Source organism: Oncorhynchus tshawytscha, linkage group LG11 (genome assembly GCF_018296145.1).
Source record: "Oncorhynchus tshawytscha isolate Ot180627B linkage group LG11, Otsh_v2.0, whole genome shotgun sequence".
NCBI classification, from domain to species: domain Eukaryota; kingdom Metazoa; phylum Chordata; class Actinopteri; order Salmoniformes; family Salmonidae; genus Oncorhynchus; species Oncorhynchus tshawytscha.
In genome coordinates, this window is record NC_056439.1 from 4733183 (window position 1) to 4748422 (window position 15240).

The 15240-nt window shown below is 41.6% G+C and overlaps 1 protein-coding gene across 2 annotated transcripts in view; it reads left to right on the plus strand.

The window, feature by feature from the left end:
* Window positions 1–8543: 8543 nt before the first annotated feature.
* LOC112232174 (protein WWC2) overlaps window positions 8544–15240 on the plus strand; it is a 36934-nt gene continuing 30237 nt past the window's right edge. The window contains exon 1 of one of the 2 annotated variants that reach the window (XM_042329711.1): window positions 8544–8934. In XM_042329711.1, coding sequence (XP_042185645.1) covers window positions 8801–8934 — 134 coding nt within the window. In that variant the 5' untranslated portion in view covers window positions 8544–8800. The remainder of the gene's footprint in view (window positions 8935–15240) is intronic. The other variant, XM_042329712.1, reaches the window with a different exon arrangement.

Sequence of the window (15240 nt, forward strand, 5' to 3'; positions counted from 1 at the left end):
TTCTGGATGATAGCGGGGTGAACAGGCAGTGGCTCGGGTGGTTGTTGTCCTTGATGATCTTTATGGCCTTCCTGTGACATCGGGTGTCACAGGAAGGCCATAAAGATCATCAATCTCCCTTCTTTGTTTATGCTGCTAAATTCTCCAAAAACAATGTTAAATATCTGCTCTGAATTAAGATTCAAAGATGTCTGCAGAAAGAATGGGGTGTCAGCTGTGACAAGACACCTTGAGTTTGAAATAATATAGTTTGGTTATTGAACTACAGTAAGTGAAGTGGATTTCCACTGGTAACTGAAATATGGTAACGTAATTACATCATGGGTCCCTGATCTGTACTACACAGAAATACATAATTATAGATATGAGTGTCATTCTGCATGGGGATGTATCCTGAATAGGTACACGAAGGGAGAAAAATACAATATCTTCCTTTGCATATATGACTATTATTCTACAAACGGACTATTATTCTAATGATTTCTGCCCCCAAATAAGACCACATTTCTTTTCTTTTCTTTTGATGAACCTTTATATAACTAGGCAAGTCAGTTAAGAACAAATTCTTATTTACAATGACGGCCTACAGATTTGGTTGGTCCGGACCAGACCAAATCTGAACCAATCATAGACGTCTAATGTTTCACAAGTTTGTACAGCAGAGTACAGTATAGTAGAATTCAGTACAGGACAGTATAGTAGAGCAGTTGTTCCCAACCTCTTAGGTTACTGTACCACCAACAATTTTTCTCTGCCCGGAATAACCCTGATTTACCCCCTCATGTGCATTTTACCACTAGGCCTATGGTCTCATGAGTCTTCTCATGTGCCACCTGTGGATAGGCCAAATAGCCCCAGGGGTCCTAGTACCCCTGGTTGGGAACCACTGGAGTAGAGTATAGTACAGTAGAGTATAGTTCAGTACAGGATAGTACAGTACATTTACTGTACTGTACTTTACTGTAGGGCTACTGTACTGAACTATACTTTTCTTTACTTTACTGTACTGCACTCTACTGTACTCTACTGTGCTTCACTGTACTGTACTGTACAGTGCTTTCCAAACATAGACGTCTATGGTTGGTTCAGATTTGGTCTGTGGATGTTGAAATCAAGTCCGGTCCGGACTAAAAAAACGATGTCTGTGGACGATGAAATTAAAGCCAGGGCGAACTGACCAAATTTCACCGACTTTTCAATGTCCATGGGCTTCAGGTGTCGGTCGGTGCTCAGTGGGTGCAGAAGCTGGTTACAGTAAATGGAAAGCGAGGATGGGTGTCGGTAAATTCCAGGAGAGGTCAAATGAACTGGATCTGTACACAACAGTATGCCAGTGGAAGGGAAGACAGTAGCAAGTGACCTAGCTATGGTTTGTGGCTACTATGATTTCCTATTGTAGCCAATTCAATTGCAATAATTCCGTTACAGATTTGGTAACAGAATTACGAGTTTTAATCACTTTATAATTCATGAACAAAAATGTATATCAGTAAATACACTAGCTAATTGGTATGTCTATCTTTACTTGTTATTTCTGGGAACTTTGCCTTGTGCCTTGAAATTAGAAAACATCTTAAAGATACAGTCTGTGGGTTTTTGGTAAAGGAATTTCAAAGCACAAGGCATTGATTCTTAAACTTGCAGACGGCAAATAATTCATCCCAAATTAAATATGGGTTGATATTAGTGTGCGCTAATGTGCGCTAATGTGATTAGCATGACGTTGTAAGTAACAATAAAATTTCCCTTGAAATTCATTCCTATGAACTTCTCATGTTGGTGCTCATGGGTCCTTTTTATGGAAATGAACTACTGCATTGTGGGTAATAGGCCCGATGCTCAGGTGGTCATATTATCATTGCGTTTACTTGATAGCTACCTATACAAATAGCTAGCTAGAACAAAAGTGTTAAGATAAATTCATTAAAAAGATTAAAAGCAATACAAATAAGTTCTCCAGTAGGCAGTCTCTCAATTCAATTCAAGGACTTTATTGGCATGGGAAACATATGTTAACATTGCCAAAGAAAGTGAAGTAGATAATAAACAAAAGTGAAATAAACAATAAAAATGAACAGTGAACATTACACTCACAGAAGTTACAAAAGAATAAAGACATTTAAAATGTCAATATTATGTCTAGTACAAAAGGGAAAATAAATAAACATAAATATGGGTTGTATTTACAATGGTGTTTGTTCTTCACTGGTTGCTCTTTTCTTGTGGCAACAGGTCACAAATCTTCCTGCTGTAGTACGCACACTCCCCCTCTCTCTCTCTGCCCCTCCCCCTTCTGCCACTTTCAGGAGGAATGGATCTCCAAGAGATATTGGCCAGATGCATTGAATTCCACTGTTGCTAAACCGATTAAGATTAAAAGTTGATTACGTAAATATGTATTTCAACAGTTTGTTTAGGTGTTTGTTTGAGTTGAATAGGGAGAGTATATTGACGACTAACTTTTTCTCTCTCACCTCTCTCTCTCTCTCTCTCTTTGATGCAGGCTCTATTTTCACCAAAGATGTTTCCCTCTGCCTCGTGTTGACCATGTCACAAACTCACGATGGTGCCCTTCTCCAGAGTCACAGCCAAAATGGTGTTTGACTGACTGGTCCGAAAAGGTAGTCTCACTTGGCCAGACTTACACACAGGCATCGGATGGGAACGAGACTTCCAGAAGGGTAACAAAGGTATCAACTTCAGTCCAATTACATCATACCTTAACCCCTGACGTCATGCCCTAGCGCCGTACCATAGGTGTCCGTATCTGTAAAAGCTCTTGAGCAATATCCTATGTCAATGTATGGTGTGACAGATTACTGCTAAAATAGATGTAACCATTATGCAACTTACTGTTGCATTCTAGTCCGTCTGAGTACGATCTAGCCAATTCTGCTGTAATATAATTGATCAATGGAATGGTTTTGCAGATACAGTGAGTTTAGGGGATTAAACAGGTAACTTTCAGATGACTTTGGCTTTGAAGGGGGGGCGGGAGGGAGGTTAAGTGGGGAAAGACGGGTGGAACTGCTCTCAGCAACATCAAAGCTCTACTTACCATTAGAGCAATTTTAGCAGCTTAGCTAATAGCGGTAGAGGATTGAACCAGAGGTAGCATCTGAAGAAAGCCATGTCTGAGTGTCAAATGGCACCCTATTCCCTATATAGTGCACTACTTTTGACCAGGGGCCCATACATTATCTCACTATGTACGGAATAGGGTTCTGTTTGGGATGTAGCACATGACTACCGACGACAAGAATGCTGCGGAATTCTCGCGCTAAACCACAAGTAGAGCGGAGAGCCCACTGACCTAACTCCCCAGAAATGTGCTTAGCAGCTAAAGCTTCACCACCACCACACAATGAAGTCTATGGAGAACTCCAAGAAAACTGATGAACAAGTGTTTATCTGTATTTTCCTGAAAATATTGAAATTAATGGAAGATACTGTATCTCTCTGTCTTGGTGGTTTGAAATGACATTCTTGAAAGGGTTTTGTATGACCTTTAAAGAAGCGTCTATTGGTTCGTTAGAATGTACAGGTAATTGCCAAATTAAGGGAATCACCAACATAGTGTCTTAAGTGTGTGTCCAAGTGTGTCCAAGTGTCTTAATAGGACGTTGGGCCACCACGGGTCTCCAGAACAGTTTTAATGGGCCTTGGCTTAGATTCTACAAGTGTCTGTAACTCTATAAGAGGGATGCGACACCATTCTTCCACGAGAAATTCCATAATTTGGTGTTTTGTTGATGGTGCTGGGAAACGCTGTCTCAGGTGCAGCTCCAGAATCTCCCATAAGTGTTCAATTGTGTTGAGATCTGGTGACTGAGACGGCCATGGCATAGGGTTTACATATTTTTTTGCTCATCCAACCATTCAGCTCATCCTACCACTCGTGCCCTGTGGATGGGGGAATATTTAATCCTATGGGGGCATAGCCATGGTAGCCAAAATAATGGCCCAAATAATAGCCTGCACAGCATTTTTATACATGACCATGAGCATGATGGGATATTCATTGCTTAATTAACTCAGGAACCCCACGTGTGTGGAACTCCATGCTTTCAATATACTTTGTATCCCTCATTTACTCAAGTGTTTCCATTACTTTGGCAGTTACCTGTATATCTGAATCAGTGTTCTGGTGTGCTGTAGCTGTATGACACAAAAGGAGGCTACAAATAAAGTATTGTCATCACCATCATCATTGTTTGTTTATGGGAGTAGATCTCATTGATGACATTCTCCCCTCTCTAGAGAGTACCCAGCTAGAGGACCCCCGGGCAGAGTGGAGGAAGGAGCAGGAGAGGATGTTGAAGGAGTACCTGACAGTAGCCCGGGATGCCCTGGTCACCCAGAAAGAGCTGTACCCGGTGAAATGGATGGATGAGGGAATGCATAGAAGGATATATGGATGGATTGATGGGTAAACAAAATAATGACTGAATGGATGGGTGGGTGAAAGGATGGATGAATTAACAAATAGGATGAGTGGATGGATGAACAAAGGAACGCATGAATGAATAAATGAACAAGACTTATTTCCATTTCGGTCCTCATTACCAGGTCAAAGAGCAGTGTTCTGGTGACTAAGACACACACACCCCCTATGCTCTTTGAGACCCCTCTTTCAAAGTCACTGATACCTCTTGTTCCAGCCAGTGTAGCCAAAATAATGAGCAACTAGGCATTTTTTTACATGGTCCTAAGCATGACGGAATGTTGATTGTTTAATTAACTCAGGAACCACACCTGTGTGGAAGCACCTGCATTTAATTGACTTTGTATCACTCATTTCCTCAAGTGTTTACTTGATTTACTTGTAGGGCATTGCTATTCCAACCAAAACTAAGATGGCAGCCAGTCACCATCCCTAAAGTATCCATCAGTGGAGGCTGGCGAGGGGAGGACAGCTCATAATAATGGCTGGAATGAGCCATCCTCCTCTCAGCAGCATCCACTGGTATTCATTTATCAAATGTGACAGACGATATGGAAGGAAAGTAGAAGCTTTTGGTTTTCTACTAATTTGATTCCTGCACGTTCAGAAAATCTGATCAAAAGGTCGGGAATGTCCCCGATCTACCAAATTGAGTTTGGAGATAGTGGGTAAAAAACAAAAAGACAAAAGATGTTTACCCGCAGCGATGTGAGAATGATTTATTTCATCATATTGCACAGTCAGCAGCACTGCAGAAATGGCACCCTTTCCTGAGCTATTCTCTCTTCCTCCCTCGTTCTTCTCCAACTCTTCTTGATCTATGTATTGCTTTCAACATCTATCAAACGTCCTGTCTTATTTACCACCCCACTGGGCTCACCACGTCATTTTAACGTGGACATTTCTGGTTGAGACGTTGATCCACGAGCCTTTATTCACCCCCTCGGAAAGACTGCCATAAGTTTGCTGAATTCCCAATGTGTTATCACTGTGCTTTCAACCATCTAAAAGCACAACCAAATTCCAATGGAAAAACAATGTCAGATATTTAGCTTCGTTGTCATCTAAATGTGTTATCACTCGACAATTTAAAAGCATGACAAAGTTCAAATGGGAAAACAATGTCAGATATTTTGCATTTATACAGCAACTTAATGTCTTATCACTGTGCTTCATCTAATAGCACAACCAAATGACCTGGATTGCAGTTGAGAATACATTGAAAGTGCATTTGCAAGTGATCAATGCTGTTCTCGATTCTGTGACAGATGTTTATATTGTGAAGGTCTCCACAGACCTGCGACCTTTGCATGCTAGCTTGAACATACATACTTTCTATGATTACATAATTAGACTTTTATAGTTACAGTAACCTCAAAATGTGGCCATGGTTTAGTTACTCGTTTTAAGGTTTAACAAAAAAAACTGTTACGTTAGTTTGTAAGATAGCCTTAATTTACTGTATTACAAGTCACATCGAATTGTGTTTGGTTGACAGCGTGACCAAATATCAACGTTAAAGGAGATGTATCTAATGCTTTGATATTTCCATCTGAACCACTGGATTCATCCTATTCTTTAACTTTTTTTATTTTTGGTTTAGTTGGGAGACGTGAATCCAACATATCATTTGTTAAGTTAATAGGCAAGTTAAGATTACATTTGACATCAACCAAAGCTTGAAGCCCAAGGCCTATCTATATGTAACGTCGATTTTGAGTTGAACCCTGAGTTGAATTGAAACAATAGCTGTTGATGACTTCGCAAATGTGACATAGGCCTGAATGACTTAGATTTCATTTTTTTTATTGAGCCTACCCTTTGGAATGACTTAGATTTCATTTTCTTTATTGAGCCTACCCTTTTGAATGACTTAGATTTCATTTTCTTTATTGAGCCTACCCTTTGGAATGACTTAGATTTCATTTTCTTTATTGAGCCTACCCTTTGGAATGACTTCGATAGCAACAGTGAATCTATTTCGTTATGAAAGAGATCTCTCAATAATAATTCTCATGATTGCACATTGCTAGTAGTCAGTGACAAATATCAAAGTCAAGCAGGACTGGTTAACACCCTGGATGAGAGACCAAATGGATAGCTGTAGATAGATTAACTCTCCAGTAGGAGGTGCTGCCTAGCCTATTGTTTTTTTTCTGATAGTGGATATGACATTGAAGATCTAACATTATTTCAAAGGTACAAATTCAACATATTATATAAGGGTTTGTCTACAATTGAGATTACCATGATAATGTAACTCTGTGGTTGAAATTTCACCCTCAAAACAACAGTTTACATTGATGACTTTTTGCAAATCCAATGTATTATTCACATCGATTCCAAGTCACAATACGTTGACAAATGACATTGAAACAACATTGATTCAAACAGTTTGTGCCCCATGGGACCTCTCATCCATCTCCTCCCGCCCTGTCTCTACCTGTCTCCCAACTTCTCTCTTGAATGTCATATCAACAATATCTCCGGCCCTGCCCTACACTGATCCGTCTTCCATGTATTCTCCTCCCTTCTGCCTCTCTGTATTACTCCATTGCTCCCTTGAATTTCAAACAATATTTCCAGCCTTGCCCTTCTGACCTGACTGCCCTCTCCATCTCCTCCCTGGTCTGAATGAGCAGCCTGCGATGCAGGTCTGAATGAGCAGCCTGCAATGCAGGTCTGAATGAGAAGCCTGCGATGCAGGTCTGAATGAGCAGCCTGTGAGACTGATGAGATGAGGAGAGGAAAGGAAAGAGAAAGGTGCTGTGTGCCTCACACCCGAAAATGACATCACACAGACTCTGCGATAAAGACATATCCCAGCTCTGATCAGAGAGTGACATTTTATTCTGAAAAGGCCCACCTACAGGGGGATCAAAGGTTCTCTCATAAAGTAAAAAGGATTCATATTGCCATGGACAGAAGTTAACAAAAAGGTAACAATTGGTTGAGAATGGTTGGGAAAAGTTTGAGAAAAACAAAAAAACATCCGCAGTCTGTGTATTCCTAGAAATAGATTGTCTCACTATAGTTCCTTTTGAAGGGGAGATAAACATTTTCCAAATATCTGTACAGAAAATGTGTCAAATTGCATCCTAGCCCAAAGAGAACAGACAAGCAATTGAAATTGTATGAATAAAACTGGTGTTTTTCCCCCTGGCCCAGAGTTCACTCAAGGCAATGTCTTGTATCCTACGTACCCTGTAGTGTGACTCCATAATGCCTTGCAGGATTACAGCTGATGTTTAACCGCAGGAGTGAAGAGCAATGTGATTATTTCACTAGTCACAAAAACAATGCTGTTAGTCTGTTACTTTTATTATTGATCAATGCGTGAGAATCAGCAGGTCTCTAGATAATCACGTGTTGCCTATCCATCAGACCTATTTACAAAGCTGAAATATGCACTGATTCACCCATAACAGTCAGAAATAGACAATATAATTATATAACATATGCTATAACACTGATATACACTGAGTGTACAAAACATTAAGAACACCTTCCTAATATTGACCAGGTCAGTTTATGTCATGGAAAGAGCAGGTGTTCATAATGTTTTGTACAGCCAGTGTATAGGCTTATAGGATGCCCTTTACAAAAAGTTAAGGAGCCACACCCTAATGCAGTAATTTCCTTCTCTTATTCGTATCACAATGACCTTTTACCACTTCAATATAGACACCAATAAAATACTTTTTTTTTGTATTACAGCAATCACAGATTGTCCCTTTAAAGTTATGCAGTGTTGTTAAACTTTCTCTATTATTATGTTCAATAATTATTTCCCCAAGTTTATGTAGATATTGAATTATCTGGGGACATATCATATTTTATCCCTGTCACTGTCCCATCATCCTATCTGCCTATATTTTGCAATGGTGCATATTTCACCATTCCAAAACTTTTTCTCCCAGTTCTTGCATAGAGCGACAGCGGCCGATAACAAAACTATTTAACGCGGCGGTGTAATGTGTCCCGCTTGTCTGGTATGGGGAACGGGAACGTGGGGATGGGACCAAATACTTCGGTGGGACCAGTGGAACAAGTTGTCTTGACAACACACATTTTCCACTGGTGATGTCTTGGAAAGGGTTAAGCCGCAGGAATGCAACGCTCAGGAATGCGCATGCAAATAGATTTATGCTAATGACATGCTAATGTCCCGTTGGCTGGGAACGGAGTCAAGTCTGTCTGCCCTGGTCTGTCCCGGCCTATGTGTTCAGCTAGGAACCCAAGATGGAGGACAGGGGAACGCAAAACATGGATCTTTACTGACTTTTTTTCGTCGCTTTTTAGTATTCCACTGGAGTTTTTTTTTTTTTACCGTACTTATGGCGGAACTTTTAGAAGATGAACATGCCTAGGAAGGGGAATGGCCAGCTGCCGTTACCCGACGGCTGGGAAGAAGCGAGGGACTTTGACGGCAAAGTGTTTTATATCGACCACAACACTAAACAAACAAGCTGGATAGACCCGAGGGACAGGTAAGCAAGAGAGCGTCTGTTTGCGAAGTTGACACGGGCAGCGTTTGTAAACAGTTTATGAACAGTTGATTACACACTTTTACGACACAAAAGGGTTTCGAACAAGCAAATGCCTTGAACAGTAACGTTAACGGTTACAGTCGCTAGTTGTATTTTTATAGTGTGAAACTATCAACACGCCTTTGCTAAGTCAGCTAGCATAGCATAATGTTATTGCGAGAACGTGCAGGATATTTGAGCATATCTAACGTTAGCTATTGCAAAAACTCTGATAACTGATAGCTAGTTGCATAGTTTAGATAAATTGAATTTCAGCTGGCTATGCCGGATGTAGCTTGCAGCTAGCTATAGTTTGCTAACTGGATAGCTAACTTTCTGATGCCATGGTTTGGAATAAATTCCTTACGATGCTAACGTTAGCTAGTTTACAATTTCAATGAGGATTCAACAAGCCATAGCTAGCACCATTATTCTGGTGAGCTAGCAAGCATATCAAACCAACGTGCTCATTTTATGCAACTACAGCAAACTCGTGAGCTCTGTTGTTGCTGAGATTCTAGAACTTCTACTGCGTATGATTCAATTTGATCAGAGACGCAAATAGGTACAAAATAAAAGCAATACTAAAGTTATTACAGTAAAATAAGCTATTTCATTACAGATGGCTATACTTACTATCTATGAAAAGGCAATTACAATGCTAGGAAGAAAGTGGAGTCTCCTGCACTCTCTGAAAGGACTCTGATAATCTATGCCACTTCTTTTTTTTTTTTTTTAAAGCTCCAGCTTCCCTAAGTTATCGTTTTGGCTTTTGTAAATGTTTGATTAAATTGTCATGAAAAATATGGTCATCTGAGATCCCCCAAATGTAGGGGCTCCCGAGTGGCGCAGCGTTCTAAAGCACTGTATTTCAGTGCTAGAGTCGTCACTACAGACCCTGGTTCGATAAAAAATAAACATTAAACATGCGAAACACAATCATCTTAAACTGTAGCACATTAGATTGGCATATTATTCTAGGCTAATATCATGGGAGGAAGAAACCTAACAGCCCATTGCTTTCAATAATAGGCTAATTCTGTACATTAGCCGGTATTGACACGCACATTTAACTCAATTGAGGTCTTTCTTACCAGGGTTTTATTACATTGGGTTCACCACACGACACAAGCCACTTATGACAAACCATTAAGCTCTAATTATGAGGATAATTGGTCAGAAAGTACGGCCGTAATGGAAGGATGATGCCTGACTGCCCTATGGAAATGTGAGATTCGTTAATGCTAATTTAGTTGTACGTTAGTGTCAAGTCATGCATAGATGGAACATGATTAAACACTTGATTAAAACGCTCAATGACTGAACCATTCTAGTCATTAGCCTGTTCTATTATTTAATTAAATTTGCTTCATATCAATCGCAACAGTAGTCCTATATTGTTGTCATATTGACGCCTCATATGTATGTCAGATGTGTGTTGCTGATTGAAACCTAAAGAGTCTGAAGAGAAGGCCATGTGACACTGTGCTGAAAACGGATGTTCCAGTCTGCTCTCACTCAGACCCCCCTAAGCTTAACGAGCGAGGGTAATTGAAGCCAAATGCTTCTATAGTGTGTCTTAATGCCTTATATTGTTAGAAAACTGCTAGCCTATAATAGGTGGCATGCCAGCCATTCCTATGAGGCCACCACCAACACCACCAGGCATTGTGAATGATATACATCAAGTTGCTCCCACTCAGAAACCAGCCAAATCATCATTATCCACGGTTCCCTCCCTCCACCTGAACCGTGTCTAGATTCTACACATTCTAGAATATGAACCTTCTAGAATGATAGACTAATTCCTCTAATTCTAGAACGGTGTTAATCGGGCAAGAATGCTAAGATGCCGTGTCAGGGTGGAAGGGAATCATACTCAACGCCTTTTCACAATCTCAATCTTGGCCCAGGCTCAGAAATCCTAATGGTATTCACGACCCTAAGGACCTTGTCGTGATATGTTGAGGGGAAGAAATCATATATTCTGTAAACGCATGTTATGTAGGTTTACTATTAGGTTGCTATTGGTTCTGTCCCTGTATTGTCTGTCGATACATTGTTGTGAAGAATATAACGGTTATAAAGATAGTGTGTACTGTGATAAGAGGGTTCGCCTGACTAATATATCCTCTGTGTTACCGGCGGCCGTAGCTTTGGCGGCGTGCCCTGTTTCTTTCCACCTCTGCCACACCTCACCGTCCTGTTCAGGAGAGATGTTGCAGGTAGGCACAGATCTAGGATCAGCTTACTCATCCGGCCTACTATGCACTTTGAGATTCTTTACTTTAAAGAAAAGCATTATACAAGTTTAAAATGTATTATTATTAATAATTATTATTATTACTCCCTCGAGTTATTTCAGCCTGATATGCTACAGACCATTTCTTTCTAGGCATTCTGTCTGTCACAAAGATAGTTCAGGGCCTGTATTCAAAAATCTTCTCAGGGTAGCAGTGCTGAAATAGGATCAGTTTAGCCTTGTAGAGCATAATCAATGAGATTACATGGACAGAGTGGACCTGTTCCTAGATCAGTAGTCCTACTCGGAGACTCTTTATGAGTATGGGCCCAGGGGGAGATTGTGCTGTCTGGCTTGTAGGGCCGGTAATTGCCAGTGACATCAAGATATGATATTATCAGGATACCTAGATGTCGAAAATATATGTATTGTGATTCTATATGTACCACGATTTGATTCTGTGATTTTAATTTTGATTTGATGTTCCAAACGTATTGCTCACTATATGTCTGCTGCAGAGAGACGAGAGACCATGAGAAAACGAGTTTTGATCAGTCGGGGAAATAAAAGTGCTGAAAACACGTTGGTTCACTATTTAAAAAGAAGCTGAAGAACAAGCTACAGGTACAGATGGCCTGGAGTCAAATAATATAATATCATCCAAAAATAATATTGTAATGTGTAACTGTATCAACCCCCCCACACCACTACTGGCTTGTAGTAATCCAATGCCGTTTTAGGCCTATGGTGTTAATTGCGGCCGCTTGTTGACAGCTTGCAGACGGCTTGGAAACGCAAGGAAGGCGACTTGATGCATTTTGCTGATATGTTCTATGACTTGGTGAATGTCGCCATCATATTGTTTTGTTTGGTTGCGAGGTACGGGTCCAGTGCATCATGATAACCATGAAGTGATGGATAGATGGAACAGAGAATAACTCATCTCACCTGTATAAATTGTCCAGAAATGATTCTCCATTGACATAGGATGGAACTTTTCATCATAAGATGGATTCGTGTATGGGAACTGGGGGAAAGTCCCATTGCCAGATAGCAACAGGTGTTTCATATTTACAAATTCCTCTATACTCTGATATTATGAAGTGAAGTTGGAGAGCACGAACCCTGTCAACGCAATATCCCCCGATTTAATCCCAAAATGATGCGTTTTGAAAAGATTTTGGTGTGTGTGTTATACTAGGAATCCAAGTGGACCCTCCCACCTTTAGCATAGCACTCCGCCAAGCCGCGCCAAGACTGTCTCATGCTTCACCTGCAAGTCATACCCTCTCATCCCCATGGTTACATGGAGACTAGATTTGTTCTGTTCAGTCAAGCAGAGGGGACCCTGGCTGGCCAGTGAAGGAATACACATTTTTGGCAGGAAAAAGGAATCCCTCTCCTTTTTCCCACCTTTCTCCCTTGCCTCTCAAATTCACATTTAAACGAGCATCATTGGCCGAGACCTAACTGACAGGAGAGATTTAACGTTGTGCAAACAATGTCAGTTCTACAGTATTTCACAAATTCTACAGTGGTTGACAAATTATTTCAATCTCTCTCGCGCTCCATTGTTCTCTTCTTTCTCACCCCCTCTGCCTCCCCCTTTTCTATTTCACTTTCAACTCTCCCTCAGACATCCTCCTTCCTCTATCTTTTTCCCTCATTCTTTCTCTCTCCTCCCCCTGACGTCTGAAAGGCCCCGCCATCCAGATCTCGCATTTATGAGAGAGTGGCGGAGAATAAGAGGCAGTGTCAGAGTGCTGCACCACATTCCTGAGCCCTCCCTCCCTGTCTAAATCCCCCAGAAAAGAGAGGAACGTGCCTCCCTCCTCACTGCTCCAGCCCCAAAAATGTTTATTTCCAGAAGAGGAGGCAGAGATAAGACTCCAGCCTAAGTTTCTCCCCTCCCATGCATACACAGGCGCGCGTACACACGCAGACACACACACGCACATTCTCTTGGCCCTCTCTGCTTGGAGCTTGACCCGTTTAATTGGGGCGAATTTGTACAAGCACGCCCTCTGCCACAGTCTTCCCTCTATCTCCTTTTTCTTCATTTTTTTGCCGCTCTGTATGACTTTGTTGGCACGGTGGTGGTGGGGGGCGATAATAAAAGAAGTGATGTAAATCCTGGCTTTTCACAGCTGCTGGCATCTGAACGAGAGGGAGAAGAGAGAGGAAGGGGGGAATAGAGGGAAGAGGGTAGAGAGACACAAACAAGAGTGTGTGGTAGCCTTGGAGACCAGAAAACATGGCCGCGTCCTGTAATGTGCGACACATGGCCGTCCACAGGCCACGGTTTCCTGCTCCTTCACTGGCCAGCCAACATATTCCTAGGGACTAGGCTGAATGCTTTCAATGTTTGTCTATCTAGTAGCCTGCCACTGTATGTTTTCACTTGTATTCAGCTAACCAAGGTTGTAATGTTCAGTTGAATTAGGTGTTAGTGCTGGGCTGGAACAAAAGCCTGCACGCCTGTTACTGACCTCTTCCGTAGAGCATCTCTTGACACGGGTCAACATTCTAGTGTGAAAGTGAATTTCCACAAAGTAGGCCCGTCTGGAGACTTGGCAGCTAGCTTGTTTTGTTGTGGTCTGATAGGCTAATTGCTTATGTGCAAAATTAGCTTTGGCCAGAAATGAAGCACTAACTCACATTTGGGGGTTTCCGTTGTCAGGATAGTTACAGGTTGTTTCTCACATCCATTCAACAATCAGCCTGTTCTGTTCTGGAGATACTGTCAGAGACCGTGACTAATGGAAGTCTCTTTTAGTCTCTATGTCCCCTCAGCTGACCGTTGTGGTGAGAAATAGTCCCAGGCCTAGAGACCTTGGATCATTGTTACCATGACGACAGTGTACAGTCCCACCCCACCTTTCCTGTTGTCTTCCTCTTATCTCTCCCTCACATACCTCCTCTTCACACACACGCACACCCACTCCTTTCTGTAGTGGTGATGTTTGGCTCCTCTTCTGTTGGTCGGGACGCATCAAAAGGTGCTAGTCAGTCAGACATCTTATCTCAGCCACAGCAACAAGCTCTAGTCCAGATCTTTGTGTCCCACTGCTGACTGTGTGGCTGGCAACCTCAGTGATGTGTCCTTTGACGTGTGAAGGGCCAGATGAACACTTTTCTCTCTTTTGGACATGTCATTTGTATCAGTCTTGGTTATTGTGCAAGGGAAGGAGGTGCCCAGAGGTGATGAATGGGGCTGATGGAGATGTTGGGCTAGCCATTGTGTGTATGCGGGTTCAGAGCACAACGATGTGTGTATGGTGATACAGAATGTGTGACATGGCAGTTGGGTGAGGTGAGGATATCTCATTGTGGGGTGCGGGGTGGATAGCCAAGGTGTGAGTGAGTTATCAATTTCTGGAATGTGGTACACACACTGAGGGGCAGGCTACCTGTCAGAAGATGTCTCAATAGTCACACCATAGTGTGACTATTGAGGCGGCAGGAACAGTTGAAGTCGGAAGTTTACATACACTTTAGCCAAATACATTTAAACTCAGTTTTTCACAAATCCCTGTCTTAGGTCAGTTAGGATCACCACTTTATTTTAAGAATGTGAAATGTCAGAATAATAGTAGAGAATGATTTCAGCTTTTATTTATTTCATCACATTCCCAGTGTGTCAGAAGTTTACATACACTAAATTAGTATTTGGTAACATTGCCTTTTAAACTTGGAGCAAACGTTTTGGGTAGCCTTCCACAAGCTTCCCACAATAAGTTGGGTGAATTTTGGCCCATTCCTCCTGACAGAGCTGGTGTAACCGAGTCAGGTTTGTAGGCCTCCTTGCTCGCACACGCTTTTTCAGTTCTGCCCACAAATGTTCTATAGGATTGAGGTCAGGGCTTTGTGATGGCCACTCCAATACCTTGACTGTGTTGTCCTTAAGCCATTTTGCCACAACTTTGGAAGTATGCTTGGGGTCATTGTCCATTTGGAAGACCCATTTGCGACTAAGCTTTAACTTCCTGACTGATGTCTTGAGATGTTGCTTCAATATATCCACA